The sequence below is a fragment of the Lonchura striata genome, chromosome 6, assembly GCF_046129695.1.
Source record: "Lonchura striata isolate bLonStr1 chromosome 6, bLonStr1.mat, whole genome shotgun sequence".
Classification (NCBI taxonomy): Eukaryota; Metazoa; Chordata; class Aves; order Passeriformes; family Estrildidae; genus Lonchura; species Lonchura striata.
In genome coordinates this window covers 4,686,011-4,708,223 of record NC_134608.1, presented here as the reverse complement: position 1 = coordinate 4,708,223, position 22,213 = coordinate 4,686,011, and the positions used below count along the sequence as shown (strand labels likewise).

Below are 22,213 nucleotides of genomic sequence, written 5' to 3'. Positions count from 1 at the left end.
CGCGCGCGGACCCGCCCCGCGCCGCAGCGCGAGCCCCAATAAACAAGCGGCGGGAGCGGGGCCGCTCCCATTGGCCGCCGCTCCGACGCCCCGCGCGCATTGGGCCGCCGCGGACAGCACCCCCATTGGGTCGCGGCGCGGCCCCGGCCGCACGGGATTGGCGAGCGGCGGGGACCGGAAGGGCAACGGCGCGATGTGATTGGCTCGTGGCGGGACGGGCGGGAGGGAGGGGGAAGGACGGGCCGGGGGGCGGAACGGTGGCGGTGGGGGCGGGGCCGGCGCGCGCGGCGCGCAGGCGCGGCGGCCGCGGCGTCGCCGGCGCCATTTTGTGCGCGGCTCTTTCCCATTTTAGGCCGCGGGGAGAGGGAGGAGCGGGAGCTGCCGTGGGATCGGCGGAAGGAACGGCCGGGAGGCTCATCCTGAGGTCCGCTGAGGCGGCACCGCGTCTCTTCCCGGCTGTATGATCCCGTCGCTGCGTCTTGGTGGCGGCCGCGCTTGAGGCGGCGCCGGCGCAGGAGCGGGCCCGGCCGGAGGCGGAAGTGGAGCGGCCGCCATGGAGGCGCCGGGACCGCCCGCCGTGAGGGCGCGGAGCCGGCGGGGCGGCCCGAGCGCCCCGCAGAGACACGCCCGGGGTGCAGGTAGGGGCTGCCGGCCCGCGCCGCCTTCCCGCGGGGGAGGGCGCGGCTCCGCCGCCCTCCATCGTGCCCGTGAGGCGTGTGGGGAGGGAGCGCGGCCGGCTCCGGCTGCTCGGGCGCTTCCCCACGCTTCCCTCTGCAGGAAGGGTAGCCCGGACAGGGATGAGCAGCGCGGAGGAGGCTGAGGGCTTTTTTTGGGAGATGTGTGGGGGTGTTACCGTGTCTGGTCCGGGAGGTGCGGCCTTAAGAGGCGGGATACCCGCACCTGCCGGACTCATTTGAGAGAGTTGGATCTTAAAGAGGAGCTTTGACTTTATTAAGTAGGAGTTATAGGTGGAAGCCTGTGATAAAACTAAATGTTTTAAATTTCGTTTCACATTTTGGCATGTTATACAGAATTTATTCTGTGGCTTATGGTAATATAGATGCATATTTTTTACTCTGAAATAACAGATCCGTAGTTTATATTCCAATAGCAACTATTTGGCACTGCTCACTGTGAGCTCCAAGGTATCTCTCAGGGTTAGCTAAAGCAACAGCGGGGAAGCATTATGTTAATTTGACAGAAATATATGGTTAATTTAGGTATAGTTCCCATGTAAGTTCTGCTTTGAATGTGGCCTTTGTATTTATTTATTTTTTTAATTAAATCTGATGCTTTGGAAAGTGGCAGGTAATGGGAGAGTCCTTTAGGGAGTTCAGTGAGCAGAGGTGTGTGGTGCAGGTAAGCACTGAAGGTTTAATAAGGCACAAAGCACTCGAGACTTGTTTGGAATTGACTGCAGGCAAGGCAAGACATGGAGGAAAGGTCTGGAATTTTGGTGTTTGGATCTGGCTTATAAATATCAAGATGGTTGAAGGAAGATCTCTACAGAAAGTCTAAAGGTTGAGGCATTTAGTGTTGAGGGAGCTTTGATTCTATTCAGGAATAAACTGGAGAGTATCTGAGGGAACCTACAAGAGACCTGCGAGGGACTTTGGACAAGGGCATGGAGTGACAGGACAGGGGGAATGGCTTTGCACTGACTGAGAGCAGGTTGAGCTTCCATATGAGGAAGAAATTCCTGCCTGTGAGGGTGTGGGGCCCTGGCACAGGGTGCCCAGAGCAGCTGTGGCTGCCCCTGGGTCCTTAGAAGTGTCAAAGGCCAGGTTGGACACAGCCTGGAGCACCTTGGGACAGTGGGAGATGTCCCTGCCCATGGCAGCGGGGTTGGAATTAGATGATGTTTTTAAGGCTCTTTCCAACCCAAACCATTCTCTGATTCTATGACTTAGAATATGTTATGTCTAACCTAAATGTTAACAAAACTTCCAAAATTCCATTTGAATGTGAACTTCTGATTTCTCTGTGGAATGTGTTGGGAAATCCTGGCTTGGATTGTGAGCTTTCCTGAGGCATGGTTTGTATCTCTTTACTGAGTGTAGAACCATTCAATAAATAACAGTTTGTGATGGAACTAATCAGTCTTGTTTCTGATTTCTAGAATAAAATTTCTGCCACTGTGGATGTCTCAGTTACAGCCAGCACAATTAGGAGGCTCATGGCACGTCCCCCACCAAGCAAAAGGACTTTATTTCTGTTTAGCCAGTGAGCAGGAGCGGTGACTTATTCTTTTATGGTGTTTTAAATATCGTAAGAATGCCCAGTGGGCAGCTCAGCACAGCACAAATGTCCTCACACAGATTAAGGATGATGTCTAGTGTCATGGAATGAGAACACTGTGCTTTTGGCAAGGCAGGAAAAAAAGTCTAATTTTGGTTTAAATATCTTTTCATTGGAATAGGAACTTCAGGACTCAAGAGTTACTCCATGGTACTGCCATTTTTCATCCTAAATGTTAAGCAGCTCTGAAACTTGGAGCCATCCTGGCTGTACTGGATCTTTGCACTGTGCCCCATCCCCCTGTGCAAACCCTTACAGGAAAACTGGGAATGAGTGGAAGAAATGAGCAGAGAAGGTCAATTTGGTGAGCCTTTTTATCATGGCCTGGTGTGTTAACTGCACAGAGTTAACAGCTGAGAAGCTCTAGAGTGGGACAATCACAGTAAGTCCTTTTATGATCTAATCTCTCTGTAAACAGACATGCTGTGAGATAGAAACATTTCATTTTTTAGATCATTGTTCAGAGCAGCAGTACTTGGTTATCTGTACTTCGTTAGTACCAAAGGTCTTGTGGGTGCAGCATGGGAGATTTGCCTGGGGAGATGCATTTGAGCAAATTAAAGACTTCTTAATTTAAAAACAGTTAAAAGCATTAAGGCAGAAGGACAACACTGATCATTGGTCACCTGGAATTCTAAGTGATGGCTGTAAGTAAATTAGTAAAAATAATACACTTAAGCACTTGAAAATGTGTTTGGTGTATTAGTTGCAGAATATACTTATCCCAGAAATCTTGCCCAAAGTCTTCCATACATATAGCACTTGATAAGAAAAAGCAAATTTAGGAATGTCTGTATCTTATAGTTCTCTTTATAAGAACAGCAGAACAAGTAACTGTTGATGTATCACGTGGCTTCCTTCAGATCACAGCTAAAGAAGATTTCTGGGATAAGTGAGATGGTTTTATTCTGTTCAGTAATCACATACTGCTCTTGACATACTGGATTTTTTTATAGATAAAAGAACTCAGAATACACATACAATTGCAGCCAAAATACTGTAGAAACATTAAAAATATTGGATCTTAGTTTAACACTGAGCTTCTTTCTATGTAGTGAAGCAAAGTGCTACTCTGTCATACTTTGCAGTTCTTCAGGAGACTTAGCTTTTATTTCTGCTTCCATTGTTCTTTTTTTAATGTTCTTCCTTTTGGTGTTTCTGTAGTTAAATAGGCAACACTTCTGCAGATCCTCTGTCTATGTGGAACTGCAGTATTTCTGTACAAATTAAGGTCACAAAGCTTTATTATCTAAATGATTGCAAACTGCTCAGAAGAGCATGGCAACAAGCTATGAAGTGCAGGCACAAAGAGAAAAAATCCCAATAAATGTGAAGTTGACAGCAAAAACCTTCAGCCGGTAATAGTTAGATTATAAAAATGGAAGATCAAACCTTTCTTGGTCACAGAGAAAATTGTGCTGCACTGTTAAACTATCAGCATTAAGTTCCTTCATTTTTATAATTATGTGTGTGAGAGAAGGGAATAAAACCAAGTTTTTCATCAAGAAACTTGAATGAAACCTGTTAAATGCTTACTTACGTTTTCCCCAGCTCTGGAGCATTCCTGTCCTCGGGTTCAGAAAATGGACATTGAATTATTTGGACGTTTAATTATTAGAATATAACTTCATGCTGATTTTAATCATTGCCTTGGGAGGGTTCCCACTGGAGAAGACACAAAGCCTGGCAGCCCTCAGGAAGCCTGAATTGATGCATTCTCCCCACTGAAGTTCAGTGCTGATTTCTTGGATCTGCTCTGGGGATGTTTTGCAGCAGTGCAGTATCTTCTGGACATGAGTAATGATGAAAATATTTGTGATGTAGAGCACTGTCAGAAATACTCGTGTGAGAAAAATCTCAGAATTGGGATTTCTATCAGCTCTGCAGAAATAATACTCACTTTGTAGTTGCTTTTCCCAGTAACACCAGTAAAGTGATCCATGCTCAGCTGGCCAAGCTCTTGGCAGCAGCCTCAGTGATCCCAGGGAGGAGCAGCCCCATTTTCCTGAATAAACCATGTCCAGACTTTGTTGTGCTCCGTGGCTGCAGATCTGAGCTGCCGCCCCACGTGTTGCAGCGTGTGCAGGAATCGGTGATGCACCCGCGAGGGTGGAGTTGGCAGCCCAGCACCACCAGAGCACTTTCAGTTCTCAGCCGATGGAGCTGTGCTTTCCCTCAGCCATGAGCTGTGGCCTCTGTCAGGCAATCTTCTCATGCCAGACAGAAAATGTTCCTTGTTTTAAGACTGATTTGGTAATCTTGTGTTTGGACAGAACAAGAGCTGTGTTGTAAGAGGCTATTTTTATTCTTTCTGGTATGGAATTTTATGATAGCTGACATATTTGTATCAAATGTTGGCTGATTTAGGGACTACATGCTTATTGCCAGGGTTTACTTCAGCATAGATTCAAAAGCCAGTTTCTGCATGTTTTGACACGTGGTATTATCTGAATAGAGATGTTTAATTTCTGTTTTGTTATCTAATAAAGGGATGTAGGTTATGGAATTTGATTACAAATACACTGAATTTCTTGTATTATTTCTCAGGGCTGCAAGTTCATGTTGGTGACGATAGTTACAGCTATCCTGGGGAAGTCATGCAGTGTTGCAAAACAACCACACAGCACTGCAGGGAAGCTGAAGATCTGTGCAGCAGCTTTAATTTAGATGTGGCAAAGGATTCTGTCACCACCTGCAATCAAGTGATCAGCCTGTCTTTCAAAACTTGAAGTAGGTGCTTGAAATCAAATGAAAATTTAGTTACTGTTCTGGGTAGCACTGCTCACAGGGCTGCTGAAGGAGAGTGTTCTTACATATTTTTCAAAATTACACTTTGGATGCCAGTAGTAAAGGTGAAAGATCAGATTTTTACATCTACCTGCCATTAGTTTTCTTTCAGGGTTTCTGAATAACATTTTTCATGGCAGGCACAAGCAGTGCTTAGTACCAGAAATTTATCTTGTGTATGTACAGACTGCATCAGTACATTAAGCATTCCAGTACTGTAATCTTAATTTTTTAAACTCTCTGCTTTTTAACTCGCTTCCAAATTATCTGCAGCAGGCAGCCTTTTCTCTTGGCTTCTGAGGTGGAAACCATATTCCTGATGTAAATTCTTTATCTCTGAAAGTTTTGATCTTTCAAGGGGAGAGAAGATGGTTTTTTTACAGGAATGAAGGAATAGTTTTGTTAGTAAATACAGTCAGTTACCCATCAACAGATTGAATATATTTTATGTTATTGAAATAAACTTAAATGGAAAGCATTTAAACTTACACCTGACTCTCTAAATAGTCTGTATTCTTCCTAACAAAGTCAAATCTCTAGTTTATAATTACTGCTGCTTTAGTAAACTCCCATCTAAATCAAATGTACGGGGTAAAACTTGAAAGCAAAACCCATGTGGGTTTGGGAGTGGCAATTACTTATTTCATTGCTATGAAAACCATCAGGAGAAAAAGTCTTTGAAGCTCTGCATGTTGTATTTGAAGAACCTTCCTGCAGTCTTCTGAGTAAATTAAGATTCTGAAATAGAAGCTACTCCTCCGTAAATATTTAACTTCTAAGATCTATTTTGTAGCAACAGTGTGGTCACTTTTTCAGCCTTTTGTGATACCACACTGGGAGGAAATGTTTACTGAAGAGGTGTCTAATGCTGCCCGTAGCTAAGATGTGACTTGCTGCTGACACTGGAGAGCTGAAATGGGTGTTTCACTTTGGTACAGATAACTAACTCTGGCTGGATTCATTTCTTTACCTGCGTTAGATTCAGGCTTTTCTTCTTTGTCAGTAGTTTGAGTGATCTGTCATGGGCAATCTGAAGTAAGAATCTTCCCTGTTTATCCTTTTATCCTACCTGTTGCTAGTTTATATCTTGGACTAATTTTTTCCCACTGCTTCCTGGGAAAACTTTTTGCTGCAGCAGTATCCATGTGAAAAAAAGTACAAGAAGGAAATAAAGGTCTTACGAGCCATGTTCTCATACACCAGTGTCTGAAAAATCTTGTGCAAGTGGCTTGCAGAGTTCAGACTTTTACTAAAATGCATCTTTCCGTACTTGTGGAGATAAAGAACAAAGTTCTAATACTGATGGTGAGTCCTTGGACATGGTCCACCTTTCAGAACAGGGGTGTTTCAGGCTTGCCAGCACTGATAAGCTGGTGATTAAAATACTTTGTTACAGATGCAGAGTGTAGAGCAACGTGATCCAGCAGGATCAGGACTGTGGATTCACAGTCCCTCCTTGTAACCCTCCAGAAGTACTGTGTGTGTCCCTGAAGTGTGTGACACTGCAGTCTGTGTGTCACTGCCAGCCTGGCACAAAGAGAAGCAGCAGCATTGCTGTTCAGCCTGGCTGCTCAGCAAAAGAAAGCTGGTGAGGGCAGTGGTTACATGGCCTTTCTTCCAGGGCTTTTGCCTGTCCAAATTATTTCGATCACTGAAGGTTAATTTACTTTTTAGCCTCAGCTAACAAGACTGCAGTTGGTCAGTACTGACTTTTAAGTAAAAAGTATTAATGCCTTCAGTCTTTTGAATTAAATGTTTTGAGCTGTAAGTAGCTGTTGGTGAGAATCTACAGTTCAGCCAGTGATTAAATTCTGATTTTTTTTTCCTGCTCAGCCATCTTTTCCAAGCTATTTATCATTTGTCTGTGTCTTTTGGAGGATATTATTCCAGGTAGCTCATTTCCAGGTGGCCAGGGAGTTGGCTGCCCCATCAACACTTAAGCTGTTAATTAATTGCCAGACTGTACTGTTTGCTGGAGTTGGTTCCTTCAGGGATGTGCTTTTCCCTGCAGTGCTCCTGTGTAGTGTCACCTCATTAGCTACAGCTGTAAACAGAGCTGTGTTGTGTGACATTCAAAACTCTGACAGAGCAGAAGACATGGCTTTTTAGAGGGTTTTGTTGTTCTGGATCAATGGAAGATGTATTTGTGGGAGTGATCTGTCATGTCCTTGCAAGCAGCACAACCGGATACTGGTGTGAGGCTAGATACACAAGCACTTGGCTGGGGGAAGCAGCTCTTGTTAAACCAACCGATGGAAAACACATTTAGCTACATTTTAGTTCTGCCTCAAACAGCATTTCAGATTTGTTTCTGTTCCTGATGTACACAGGAAAGTGTCTGGGGGAAATAGGCTCTCACTTGGTGGGCTTTGGTGACTGTGCTTTGAACATTCTGCTGAAGTAGCTGGTGCTTCCTGTGCTGCTCTTGTCACCTGTTAATGCAGTCTCACGGAATAGCTCTCTGTTCTTTCTGAATGTAATGAAAGGAGCAGGTTTCCTGCTTTTCTAAAATCCCAACAAACAAGATAGAATTTAACTTACAAATATTTAGGCATCACTTGGGGTGGGTTTTGGGGACGTGTTTGTGTTTGGAACACATCCATTTTTGGGTGAATTCACTATAATTGGACCTACTCTTACTCTGGTGAAATTGGAATCCTAATGACTGATTTTGGATATGCAGACAGTATGTGTACCAAATAATATCTAATTTTATGCAGTAATAAAGCACACACTTTCTAAACCCTTGATTGGCTTGCTTTATCACATTGCCTAAAATGGTATATTTTCAGTGGGCAGTTCCTACACTGTTTTTAGGGGAGACTTCAGGGGATTTCAGTTTTTTCCTGTATCTGAAGATATGCATGTGTTTGGACTACAAACTGTGATGCTGCTGCCTGCTTCATTCTAGTTGTCCATTTTTGGTTGGCACAGCAAATTGTAAGAACCATTTTTAAACAACTGTTTCAGAGTCCTTTAATAGCAATGTACTGAAGATGAAAGAGCACTGTGTGGGGGTGGCTGCATCCATCTGGAAAAAGGAGACTTAGTTTGAGCTTGGTAGTAGATCCTGTGTTCTAAAATACTAGAATGTATTTACAGTCAGGCAAGACTTAACTCTGCTACCACTTGTTTTCTGCAACTCCGGGTAATTGGACATAATAGGCAGCAAGATGCTCTATAAAGGAAAGTTACAAGCAGTTGGTATCTCAAAATAGCTCTCAGTTCTTAAGTAGAAGTAACTTCTTTGCTGCATGCAACTTGAAAAACTGGTGGGCAGAGGAAAAGCTGGTCCTTGTCTTACAGACATGCAACTGAAAGAAAAAAATGAGGGGGAGAGAACAGACTCTGTGCTGTATTTCTGGTGCAGTTACAGCGTCAGAATTGTCATGACAATCAAAACTATTTTTCTCTTTGTAACCTTTAAACTGTGTACTTCATTTTAAGGTCACGCTAAGATGTGTTACTGAATTTGCTGTTTTGCATTCCCTTCTATGGCTGTGGTTTTATCTTCAGGAAGAGACTTGCAAAACAGCCCTGGAGTTGTTCCAAATCTCCTTCCTTAAGGGTGCCTGGGACTGCACAGGAAGGAGCATCCCAAGCAATGCTGCATCCACATGGACATCACACTCTGAGCATGTGGGGCTTTAACCTCAGGCCATCGAGCTATTTTTGGTGATGAGAAGTTACAAATGAATGACCCAATGCTTGGCATACTTCAGATCTGCATGAGACACGTTCTGCTTGGAATGTTTCCTTTCTGAGAGTCAGCACCAAATGGAGATGAGTAGTATTTCTTTTGGAGATGGCCTCGTGGATGTCTGCCACACAGGAAATTTCATATATGGGTTACTTCTAACAATCTTGCCATCATTTCATCAGCAGTGCTAGCAGTTGTAAAGAGGCTATTATCCAAGCCAGTAACTTTTATGGCCATTTTAAAGTAGCATAAAATTAAATATCTTGATGCAATAGCCTAAACTTGCTTTTTGAACTCTGCAAGTACTTTTTATATATTGTCACATTCTATATGTATGTTTTGATATACTTTCATATTCTAAAATCTGCCTGGGTGCAGGCATGGAAATCGATCTAAGTAAACCAGACACTGGAGCCTATTGTTTTGTAATTTGTCACCTGCAGTTCACCTAGTCCCCTTCTTAATTTCCTTGAGCAAAGCTGCTGTATGTGGACTTGCTGACTAAATAATTATAATGAGGAATGTGACATATCCAGCCTTAAAGAGTAGTGATTCATCTGGTGCTGAGTTAACAGCCAGTGGATGTGTGAGACTTAAGGAGGAAGCATCTTACTGAACAAGCTACTCTTGTGTCATTGTTGGATCTGTACTTCTGAAACACTCTTTGGGTGGAGGGATGACTGAGCTAAGAGATGACTTGGTCTGCAGACTCTTCCTGCTGTTCTGTGTAATCCCTGTGCTTTGGGTCTTGAGCAAGAACACACCATTGAAACCCTGAGCATGAAGTGGTTCAGCATGGCAAGAACTGGAGTTATGCTTTCCAAGTGGGTATTTAACTTTCTGCTGTATTATGTATTCCCATAAATGGCCAGAGTAGGACAAAGTAGGTTACTTATGGAGCCTGAAGCAAGCAGTGCTGCTTTTCTGCTATCTTTAGATCTGAAACTTCCCAGTGCTTTGGGCAGAAATAACCCAAGTGAGACTCCTAGAATCACCTCTTGCTCAAATCTCTAATTCAGAAGATTTCACCCTGCCATTTGTTTGCCTTGCAAAGCATTTCCACATTTTAGTTACACTCAAGTTATAATTGACCATTTTCAAGCCAGCTGGAAAAGCTAATTTTAATTTCAGGGAAGGGGATCCAAGCCTTACTTCTGCATGCTGCCTTTCAATCCTTCACATTGGCTGCCTGATCAGGTGTTGTCTCTGGGCTTAAATAAGACTCCTGTTAGATGTTGTTTAAGCCTGCAGGATATGGGAGCATCTATAACAGAGCCAGAATTTTTTCCCTTCTAGTCCTATAATTAAAAGAGAGCCTCTGCTAAATATAAGCTTTTTGGTTGTTTGCAATTCAATATTATTTTCTCTTGTTCTGGAACAGATCTAGTTGTCACCTAAATAATCTCAGATCCATCTTCAGCCCTTCTGGAGCTTGTTCAGCAAGTGATTTCCCTCAGACAGCTCTATATATTTAGGAAAAAAATATTTCAACATTAATTAAGGTTTAATCATGCTTTTCTGTCCCACTGTATTTTTAGTTCATTTGGTTAGTGTGTCCATAAGCAGCCACTTCCTTCTTTTTCAAAGACTTCTTCCCCTTCTCAACTCCACTGTTTGACGTAGCAACAAGTAAATACTTCTCAGTAGCAGAACTCACGGAAGTTTCTGTTTAGCCTATCAACTGTAAACTAGATTAGTGAAACATTATGATGACTAACACACTACTGTATAATTAGTTAAATTTTTAAGTAACTAAAATTAGTCAATTGTTAAATACAGTGTGGTTGTCTCATGGAACTGCAGGATTACAAAAATAGCTGTCACAGGGGAGTTGCAGTAGTTTTTCTGCTGGCATGAGTTTCTCTGGGCTAAAATCTATTGTAATGTTCTTGGGTCTTGTTGACAAGAGGTACCAATGCTGAATCTATGATCAAAAAGAATTCTGCTGGTTTTCTATTTCTAAAGTAAAGAGCAATGTCAGTATTAAAGTAGCTTATTTAGAATTCTTCTGCCTTTTTACTCTTTCACCCCCTCCCCTCCAAAAAAAAAAAAAATAGGCAAATTTCTTTCTCACCTTCTAATGTTCAAATTTTTCTCTTTCCCCATCTGCAGTCAGTGGAAATGAAAGTAAGTTTTTTACCATAAAATTTTCATCAACAGGCTGAGTCTATACTCTGATAAATTAAGGATTAAATTTGGAAAATAACCTGACAGTAATAATCATCTTGGTATTGTTTAACTAAATTTTGCCAGGACAGGCAAGACACTGGGCAGCACTTTGCATATACTGCTATCTACAGCCTCTTGAAATTGCTTTTCTTGGGACTTTTTTCTTGTTGTGAAAAGGTATAGAAAAATTAAGTGTTGATCCTCAAAGCAGATTTTAAATTGCCAGGTTCTCCAAGCAGTTATTTGGAAATTTTGGATAAGCAAGTAGGTGGCTGTGCATCCTTTATCTCTTCTTATTCTTTCCATTTTGTCTTTTAGATAGACATAGCAGCTGGTCCTGCTCTTGTCCCTGTAAATCTGGCTGTGAGTGTTGTTACAGCTCCTGTCCCCAACTGGGAGTGGCTGTCACTGAAAGGATTACAGAGGTGGAAGTGTGGGGGTAGCCACACCAGGACAGCCTTCAGTTTCCCTTCAGCAGTTTTCAGCATGTGCTAAAAACACGAAGCTCATGGGTCTGATCCTAGACCTGATGATCCTTGTGGCTCCCTTCCAACTCAGAATATTCTGTGATTTTAGGAATAGAATCAAGACACAATGAGGAGAATCAGGTACTTCCCTATTGCCAGGGAGTGGCAGATCAGCCTCAGCTGATGCTTTAAGGTGGTGCTGAGGAGTTTCTTGACTGGTGCTTGCCAGTGACTCCAAGAGCTGAGTCAGCAGGAAGCTGCAGTAGTAAATTCAGTCTGGAGCTGGAACACAGAATTCCAGGCTGACTCAGTGCAGCAGCTGTCAGTGCTGCCTCGGGAGGAGGCACTGAAGGAGGCTGCCTGTCCTGGCCCCATCTGTCCCAGCAGGAGCTGAACTGACACAGTCAGAGCCACCTTCCTGTTGACCTTCCCATGTCACAAAAAGGAAGCAGAACCTGTGCTTTGTAATCCTGGTACAAAGGAGACTGGAGAGGCCAGGTATTTTCCAAACTACCTCTTTAAAAATAAACCTGTAAGGGAAAGCTGCTGTTTTAAAGGCTGGTAAACGTGAGTGTGTAGTCCTAAAGCCGAGGAGTTTGATTCATTACACAAGTATGCATTTTAGATTAGCAGGGCCATTAGAATTTTAACTGTATGTACAACCAGGACTTCAGTTTTGACTGAGTTTCAGGGTGGTGAACAGAACAGTTTATTACCTTACAGAATCGTATGGGTTAGAATGGACCTGAAAGATCATCTCATTGCTCCCCCCTGCCATGGGCAGGGTCACCTCCCACCAGACCAGGTTGTTCCCAGCCCCATCCAACCTGCTGGTTCAAAACTTTGAAGTGACTAGAACAGGCAGTCTGTTTTCTTAGGAACTGGTGAATGACAGCAGCAAAGCTTGTTTTTATCTTCTGGAAAGGTCAACAATTGATGAAGCTGATTCAGAAGTGTGTTAAGATTAACTACAGCTGAATAAAAGAGTTTAAAAATAGTTTGGCTCTTCAAGCATTAATTCCAATTACATTGCTTAATAGATCTCACAGCTTTAGAACTTAACACAAGCACTATTTTAAATTGAATTAGTTTTTAATTCCTCCTACTCCTCCACTAAGCCTAGGCTGAGTACTTCAGATTAACATTCCTCTTGCTGCACTCCTGGTTGTTATATGGGCTGTTAGGAGTTGTCAGCTGTGCACATCACCTTAAACTATCAGCTGCTGTTGGAGCTGGCCACGTTCTCATCTCTTCTGCTACGAGCAGTCACAGACTGTGGCTCTGAACAAACTGCAAATTGTGCTACTGGTCAATCAAGGAAGAACAGAGTACTAGTTTTTAATATTAAACTATGCAGCATTAACAAGAGACTTGTCTAGTGTCCAAATAGATTTTTTTTCTGTGCAGAGCCTGGCTCAAATTGAGTGCTTTGGGAAGTAACAGCAGTCTGATAATGTCTTTCCTTCTTAATGTCTCCTTAGATACAGTTGCTGGCCTACACATTTTGAAATAAAAGCTTATAGACAGTAAAATGGAAAATTTATTAGTGCAAGTTGGTCAGTTGGTTTCTTCCAACAAGTACACAACAGCATCGCATGCATAATGCATTATAAACAAACCTGGTCTAAGATAACAAAAGTTGAACTTGTTTTGGAGTAACAATGTGTTACATATTGTCATCATCTGACTCATCTTCCTCTTTCAAAGATTCCTGTTTAAAAAAAGAAAGTGTAATTAAAGAATAGTCTAACAGTTGTTTTATAGTTCAGCCTGCAAGTAACAAGATGAGGTTTGCTGCAGCTTCACACCCCTCTTACTGTGCCCAAACCCTTGTCAGCAGGACAGTTCCCATCAGTGCATTTACTTCGAAGGAGAAAGACCCCACTCATGGCAGGCTCTGAATTAACAGTTTGAGAGCAAGACCTATCCCTTGTTGCACTGTAGCCTTCCTGCTGTCCCTTCCCAGGAACACCAGCTCTCCCTGAGGGGATGTGTGTTGGGATGATACATTTTCCAGGCAGCTCCGCAGTTTGTCAAATGAAACACTGCGAATCACCGAAGTCATAACTTACCTTGGCATATTTTTCTGCTTCTTCTCTGATGTCTTTGGGAACAATTTCATGTTTTCCATTGGTTACTGCCAATAAAAAAAAAGTATGTCTTAATTACAGTCACACAAGGACTGTGACATACAGAGTGAATTTAAGAAGCAATGTTAGTTACAAAAAGTTATAAATTTTCTGTAGTGTTTATAGAAATTATAGAAATGCATTACTTTCTCCAACCCAGCTGAGTTCCAGCTCAAAAGCTTTATCCTTTACTTCATCATGAACTATGTAGATTCTGAAAGGAACAGACAAAGAACAGATTAGAACAGACTGACCAACAGGCTAAATATACTTTGTTCCTGTCACAGATTTCTTCTGTTAAAGTATTCTCATGATTAATAGCTCTCCCTGTGCCAAACACCAGCAGAGAATTTTCCAGGCTTAACTGCTAATCTAACAACACCTTAAATCATTACAGCAAGATGCAGGTTGAGATGTTCAAGTTTCCCTAACTGGAACAAACATTAAGATTTAGATACTGCAGGACCAAAGCTGCATCATCACTGCCTGCTTCTGCTAGACCAATTATAATACAGCTTGGAGTGTCCTGCATTTCCCCTGTAAACCTTACTGCAGTTTATACTAAATACCACCACCACAGTATCTTGTGTCTAATCAGAAGTCTGTACATAAAGATTTCCAATGTGGTGCTTCTGGCAAACATGGAAGTGGGAATTTAAACTCCAGGTGCTATCACAGTGCCACCCAGAGCAGTAAAATCACTGCTTAGGCTGTGGAGCAGAAATGCTAACACTGTAATAACAAAACTGACTTGATTCATCCTGTGGCAGAGCATGCAAACAAACTGGAACAGTCCAGTCCTGGGCTGAGACACTAGAAACAGCAGAACTCACAATAACCTGTGGCTTCACTGTGTAAGAAGCCTGTATTTTGTATGTCTTAATTCCTTCAGAAAGCACTAAATCAGTAAGTAAATCAGAAGTTGAAAAATACCAGCAAATCCTACGCAATGTGGAAACCTTGGAGATAGTGGAGGAAAGCAGGATACCTTCAGCAGCACACTTCCAGTGGAAGTATTGTGAAACAAATATAAAGACTGAAGTGAACATTGGTGTCCAGGGAAATGCCCTTCTATGCTTACAGACCCTCCTGTCTGCTCGCTGAGGTGATCTCTAGGCCTTTCTCATGTTTCAGCTGGTTACAAGCCTTTTGCAACAAAGTGTACACCTTCACAAGCTCCTGAGGAAATCACTGCTCTGGACTATGCCTAGTATTTTAGGTTTAAAAGTTGTTAAAATCTTCACTATCTGGCTAAATGGTACTAAGGAACTGAATTTGAGCTGAAGAACAGAACCCTCTCTAGAGCTGCTACTGAGTTTGAGTTGAAGCAGAATTAAAGTATTTTCATTATCAGAAATTACTTTTAAATGTCTAATAACAATACAGCTATACTGAATATATTCCTTTAAAGAAATTCCACTTTACTTCTTTCCTAAGCATTTGAGTCTTTTTTTTTTTTTTTAGGCTGGGTCTAAATCTCAGCATCATTCTGAAGCATCAGGTCATTGTTCAAACAACTCTGACTTCAGAAGCAGCACACCAATAAGTTTCCCTTCATCTGTCACCTGCTTTAAAATATTTTCAAACCAGGGATTAGAGTCAGACAGTTTAACACACAACACCCAATTTGAAAGGAACAGCCTCAGTTTGAAACCAAAGCAAGCTCACCACTCTGGATTTTTGTCAAGTTGGAAAAACAGGTTGGAGACTTACATTTTTGCAACTTCCTTAACAACATCACGGCAGGTCATTTCCTTCATCTGTAGGCAAAAGACATACAGATACAAGATTTCTTTTAAGAGAATATAAATCTTCCACAGGGCCAGAACAGGAAGCTGTGCATGTGCCTAATGAGCTTCATGTTCAGTAGTCAAAGGAACAGAAAAGGCCAGAACCACATTTCTTCTCTACAATGCATCTTTCAGCCTGCTCTATGCAAGTCATTCTTCCAGGGAAGAATATTACAATTGAAAGATTTTAGGAAAAAAATACTGCCTGGAAATTCCCCAGTTTAAAGCACTCAGCAGCTGAAATCTTAGAATCTACATTGGTGGTGATGGCATTTTAACAGCTTGATTTGTTCCTAGATGCTTTATGCTCAACTGATACCAAATAATCACATGGGAGAGGCACCATATGTTCACATGTAATATTGGTATTCCTTCTAAGCAGCATAGTAATACTTTCTGTCTTACCAACATTTTATGCAAGTAATTCTGGTTTTAAGTAATGCCCCAAGAGAAGAATATTGTTTAACAACCAACTGCCTGCCTGAGCAGGGCATCAGCATCTCATTTCACATTTTCTCACTTGTATCACAGTCTTTTGGCAGCTTCACAGTTAATCAGGACAAAGGCTGGTGCAAATTTCCATGCCATAATAAACTTGTGTTTTAAAGATCAATTTTTCTGGCCTATGAAGCAGTAATATATTTTCCTATATTTTATTAATGCAATTTACTATCTCTTCCAATTCCCAAAATATTTTCAAACTCTTAGTACGGCAGGTAATTGTAAGGTACTGGTGAAGACACTAAGATGACAAGAGTTCAGGTGGAGTGTCACAGCCCTTTCTGGAGTGAAGCAACTGGCCAGAGAAGAAATGTCCTTGCCTGGTTGGACAATTGTGCCACCACAATCCCATCTGGAGAATTTCCCTAAACAGAGATCCACTGCCTTTGTGACACTCAGTCCAGAACAGAAATAAAACTTGTGTCACACAAATGATGTGTTTTCATGCATATAAAGTTAGCAGTCCAGCAGGAAACCCTAAAGCTCTACTACTGTCATGCATATTTACAAAAAGAAAACTGAAGTCAATTTAATTCCTGCCATTATCCTTTTCCCATCCCAGGTATGTTAATTTTGCAGACAATGAAAGTAAACAATGTGAACAGTTTTATCCCAGGAGTTAATCATGATCATGTCCATATATCCAAAAGCTGTAATAGTATCAGAGCTGCAGGAGATGAGAGATTAAAGCAGTCTCCACACAACTACAGGTTTTCCCACAGCTGAGTTTACAGACCTAAAATGCAGAGGATGTGATGAATGCAGGGTTTTCTTCTTGCCCCCTCAGCTAAGCAGAGTTTCACACACTGGATCCTCCCCAGCCAGGAGCTCTCTGCGGTCCCCCAAGGCAGGGTTAAAGTCCTGACTCCCTGCTTGCCTCTCCCATTCCACCTGCACTCCTCTCTTCCAACAAACAAATCTGACCTAGATCACCCCACAAAACCTTTTGTACATCTGGTTTTACCCATCTTAGCTTTGACAAATTCACCTTGTCAAAATCAGCTGTTACTAGAAACCTGCCCAGTCCACACTGAACAGTTATTGGCAAGTAGGGCTGGACTCACCCCACAGAGCTGTGACAGGATCCCACACTTGCAGTGACAGGGGACACTGCACAGAGCCCTAAATGAACAGCTCTGTGCCACTCCTCTCTTCCACGTGTGCATTCTACAGCTCTGCTGCCAAGTTCCAGTAATTCACATCAGTAACTGCAGAGGTTTTGGAAAATCTCAGCATTGCACACAAAATTAACTATTTGGAGTAAATTGTGTGTTAGCCAACACAGCACTGTCTTTTGCCAATGTGCACACATGGGAATTAAAATTATGATTCCCCAGGTGCCACAATTCCAGTATGAAGATCAAATGATCATGCAGGCTTACCTTTAATTTGGTATTCAAGCATCTGAACCAGATTCAAAACTGAGTGAATCAAGTCTAGAATATTCTCATTTTTCCTGTAATTTTTCAGTCATGATGCTACAGCACCATATATAGGCTATTATTAAAAATAAAACATTCATATAATCTCTGAACCTTTCCATGAACAGCTGTGGCATCCCTCTGCAGACTAAAATAAGATATAACAGAGTATCACATAAAAAGTACATGAGACAGTCCAGGAGAAGGATTTGGTTCCATGTTATCTCCAAGGGTGTCAGATATTCAAATACGTGAGGAAAATGGAAATCTTTCAGGATTCTAACATAACTTCAATCAGCTGAAGGGACATGTCAATACTTTTTGGTTGTCTTCTCTCCACAGACCAGTTTGTCCTTAGCAAGAGCAGCCTTTCTGAACTTGTTAAACAAATAATCATCTAAAACCTTTGGGAAAAATAGACAGAGCACCCTGCACAATGCTGCCCTATGGATTTCATTCAAAATTAAAAAATTATATTCACTCACTTACTTGGCTCTTTGGCAAATGTACAAGGAAATGTTTCACCTGCTTCTCCTGCATCTTATGTATTTCAGGCACCCAAAAGGTAACATGATAAGCAAGAAATATTTGTCATGAGACAGCACAATACTGTAACACCATACCTGAAGTTTTTCTATCTCTGTTTTTGCAGCCTGCCTGGCTTTACCAATGGCACAACCCCAATAACCCTAAAAAAACAAGAAACAAACAATATAGAAATGTAATTAAATACTAGACCTTCTACTAAGTGACCTCTTACTGTCACTTAGCACATGAAAACCCCACTTTACTCACAGTGAGAGGACAAAAAACCTTGGTATTGTTCTCTCCTGGGCACATCCCCAAATTGTTGAATAGAGCCCAATTAATACATCAAGTACCACCACTATTGATAGAAATTGTCCAGTAATTCCTGGACAGAAATTTATCAGCTCAAAATGTTGTAGTAGGTTTTTAAAATTGCTATTTAAAAAATGGAAGAATAAACTAGAATTAGTTTGAAGAGAGAAGTTCTACATGAACTACAGATGTTCTACAGGATCCAAGCAAACCCCAGGCTAAACCCACCTACTGTGCAAACATTTGAAGTGTAAACACATCAAAATAAAGCATTTCTATTTCTCTCAACAGCCATGGTACTGGCTATACTGCAAGGAAATTTTAAGAAATCCAGCAGTATGAGTGTGCATTGATCTGTGTGTAACACAGCTGAAAATGCAGCACTAACAGCAATTAACAACAATTCTATTTTAATTTGGTTTGCTGCTGGCAGGCAGTGCCAGAGGAACAGCTCTCTCTTACCTGAAGTATTTAGAGAAGGGGGTATCACTACAGTTCTTGCCTTTTTGGAGCAGTGCATGGGAGTTTTCACTGGACATAGCCACGTGGATGAACTCCCAATTTCTGACAGACAAGCTTTAAATTTCTCAGACTGCACTTTTAAGAAATACACCATGTTTGTTTAACAAAGATGTGCAAAGGAGCAGCAGTGATTCAGCAGAGATCTTCCCAGGCATAAGCAGAAAACAACAACAGCTCTTTTGGACCAATACTTAATATTTTCCCAACTAGAAACATTAAAAGAGGAACCTATGCTAAGATGGAAATAGTTTTGACACACTCACGTATGAAACTCCTGAGGGATCAATCATGTACAGCTGTGCACCATCATCACTATCATAGGACCCCAACATGAAACTGGAGGAGAAAAGAGAAATTAAAACCTTTCCTTTTACCAACACACACAGAACTAGAGAGACTACAGCAGCTCAGTTTCCTGCTACACTCTGTTGAGCAATTTGCCTCACAACAGCACCTGCACGTTGCCAGAACCATTTTACTGCTCAGTAACCTGGCAGCAGATCTCTGTTTATCAGTCCCTTTGTACCAGAAGCACACAGGGGCTGTAACCTGCTCTTTGGGTGTCAGGGCAAGCAGGACGACTGCAGAGGGAAGTTCTGCTCTCTCCACCATCACAGACTCACTGGCACAAACCCTCAAACCTGAAAATCCTGGGAGAAATTAACCAGCTCTGGAGAAGCCTGGCAGAGCCTTAAGGGAATACAAATTCCCCACCTGAGGTGTTAGACATGCACAAAAAGAAAGGGGAAGGGATTCTTAAGGAGATGAACTGTGGGGTACTAATTCCAGGTTTCCAAAAAGAACTCAGACAACTGAATCAGTTCCAGCAACTGTGAACCAAAAGATATTTACAAATAGAGTGTGTCTGCAAGACTCACCTGCAGCCAAAAGGCCTGACAGCACTGTACAGGGTGTAGGCATGCACATACATGGCCACTCTGTCTGCAAGATGCTGCGTGCAAAAAGGAAAAATAAAACCCTTATTTACAGAAATAAGGAATGAAATGTAATTCTCTTGTCAAGAATAAAAATCAAAACAGACGGAGAGAGAGAGAGAGGGAGCTGCACTGGTCTCTTACCTTCAGGGGGATGTCATAGCCATAGTTAGACCTGAAGTTGGAAGCCTCTTCCCGGGCAATGTCTGCCAAGGAGCGCGCGTCTGCCAGGAGCCCCGCGACTGCCTGCAAGGAGAGCAGGAGCTCAGACACAGCAGAGCTCAGACAGGCACTGCCCCGTGCCACCAAGCTCCAAACCTGCCAGTGGCACCATGTAGTAACAGAGCTTTCCTCTAGGAACATCAATAACCAACGTTATCATCATTAATTATCATCTCTGAGTCACCACAACTGCACCAACCCACACAATGCTTCAGATCTTGTGTTTTCACCAGGCTTCTCACACTGCAGCCACTCCCTGACACCATTCTGACATCTCTGGTGGACAGGCCTGTCCTCCATACACCAATCTTTAAGGAATTCAGGTGATTTCCAATATTGTTGAGAAGAAAATCTCATTTGCAGCGTGTTTTCCCTGAACACACCTTATTTGGTAACTGTAAAAAAGTACCATTTTAACGCTTGTGTTTATATTTACATACAAGTTTGAACAACTGGAGAAGCATTCCTAAAAATTTAAAACAGCCTCAACATATTCTACTTCTTAAAATAGAAGCCTCACACTTAACTTCTGCTTTAAGTTTGGATTTTACTTATGTATGTTTTAGTGAATAAATTACAGAAAACAGTAAAAAAAACCCACTGACATTTCTGACTTTGTACACAGACACATTCACTTTCTTAATGTACTTATTTTTGATTCTCTGATTGACAAATTTGTCCTTTTGAGGGGGGTCACCTTATAATTTCAGCAGACCTGAAATGAAGTGGCAGCTTACCATCCCAACGTGTCGGTCGACATTGAAGAGGCGTTTATTGGACCCCTCTTCATAAAGCTTGGACAGGACTAATTTTTCTACTCCAAACACAACACCATCTTTGCATCTTATCCCAATTGCTGTACTGAAAGACAAGAAAAATATCAGTTTCTCACAATGTAAAATGCTTCACAAACAATTACTAAGACAGAAGAAACAATTTTTTCCAAGGTAGGTCAACAACAAGGGGGTGGAACTAAATGGTCTTTAAGGTCTCTTTCAACTCAAAAATCATCGTGGGATTCTGTGATTCTGATCCTTATCTGGAGCAGACAGACCCCTGGGTGACCCTGCCAATCCATCCTGCTGCCCCTAAAGCACAGCTGGGATTTCCACTTCCCACCATTCCCTCACACACAGTCAGGGAACAGAGACACTCCCAGAGCAGCTTCAGCAGCTCCTGGATGTCCTCCATGTCTTGAGGAATCCCTAGGAATTGATACACATTTACAAGGAAGGTTCTGAGCATGCCTCAATCCACATCCCTAAAATGGGCTTTTAGATCAGAACTCATTTTACCACCACAGTTTTACCCTCATGCTATTCTAGTCCAACAGCACTGCTTTAAAAGAGGCCAAAACAGGAGACATTTGGATCTTACCTGCTATTCTCCACAGCTTTCATAGCATATTCCACTTGGAACACTCTGCCATCTGGGGAAAACGTGGAAGCTGACAGGTCATACTGAAGGAAAAGACACAAATCTCAGGAAGAAAACCTCACATAATATCACAGCATTTTCAGATAATTTAAAAACTTCAAGACTGTCACTGCCAGAGATGGTGTGAAACCCCCAGAGCAGGCTGACCCCTCACATAAGATGCAGAGACTAAAAGCCAGGAGAGGCCATTTGATCAGTGCTGGACGTCCCCACACTGCAAATCCTGGACGTGCAATCGCCGAGCATTACACAACACCCCAAACCTACGGGAGCTTTTGTCTGCCTTCGCATTTCACGGAACCCCAGAGCGGTCTGGGTTGGAAGGAACGCTCGGGACCATCCAGTTCCACCCCTGCCATGGGCAGGGACACTTCCCACTGTCCCGGGCTGCTCCAGGCCCCGTCCAGCCGGGCCTTGGGCACGGCCGGGACCCAGGGGCAGCCGCGGCTGCTCTGGGGCCGCAGAGCCTCCCCGGGAACGATTCCGGCCCAGATCAAACCTCACCCTGCACCCGCGTACCACCACAGCTCCCGATCCACAGTGCCGCCCCGTACGCCCCGACTTAATTTAAACGCGTGGCTCACAGGAATCCATTCGAATTACGCAGAGGTATATAATACAGAGGGCTATACGTGCATTATCCCGGCGCCCGCCCCGCCCCGCCGCCGGTTCCCCGGGCCTGCCGGGCCGCAGTGACTCAGCCGCCCGCAGCGCCCCGGAGCCGCCGTGCCGCGCTCGCCGCCGGCCCGGGGCGGCCGCGGGTGCGGCGGGGGCCGCTCGGGGCGCGGGGGCGGCCGCGCCGGGGCCGGGCCGGCGGCGCTGCCCCTCACGCCGCGCTCACCCCGGTGCCGATGGAGCTCATGGCGCCGCCGCTCCCAGCCCGACCCGCGCCCACCGCCCAGCAACGCGCGCGCCCATTGGCCGCCGCGCCGCGCGCCCGCGGTGACGTCACCTGCGCTACGTTCAATTACAGATACTGGGAGGTGGCTTCCCAC

At 43.2% G+C, this 22,213-nt stretch overlaps 1 protein-coding gene and 1 long non-coding RNA gene across 2 annotated transcripts; one reads left to right on the top strand and one right to left on the bottom strand.

The window, feature by feature from the left end:
* The first annotated feature begins 430 nt into the window (after positions 1-430).
* On the top strand, positions 431-18,916 carry LOC144246465 (uncharacterized). Its single transcript, XR_013340131.1, has 4 exons — positions 431-638; positions 2,420-2,680; positions 4,846-9,609; positions 15,015-18,916. It is a non-coding gene; the product is annotated as an uncharacterized LOC144246465 (long non-coding RNA).
* On the bottom strand, positions 12,944-22,128 carry PSMA3 (proteasome 20S subunit alpha 3). The gene is made up of 11 exons (XM_021534649.2): positions 22,060-22,128; positions 21,159-21,241; positions 20,519-20,642; positions 19,704-19,805; positions 19,503-19,576; positions 18,888-18,960; positions 17,886-17,951; positions 15,264-15,310; positions 13,697-13,764; positions 13,494-13,558; positions 12,944-13,132 (listed from the first exon to the last, which is right to left on the bottom strand). Exons 1-11 carry the CDS (start codon positions 22,078-22,080, stop codon positions 13,088-13,090), a joined length of 768 nt encoding a protein of 255 aa, XP_021390324.1. The 5' UTR covers positions 22,081-22,128; the 3' UTR covers positions 12,944-13,087.
* Between the last annotated feature and the right edge of the window lie 85 nt (positions 22,129-22,213).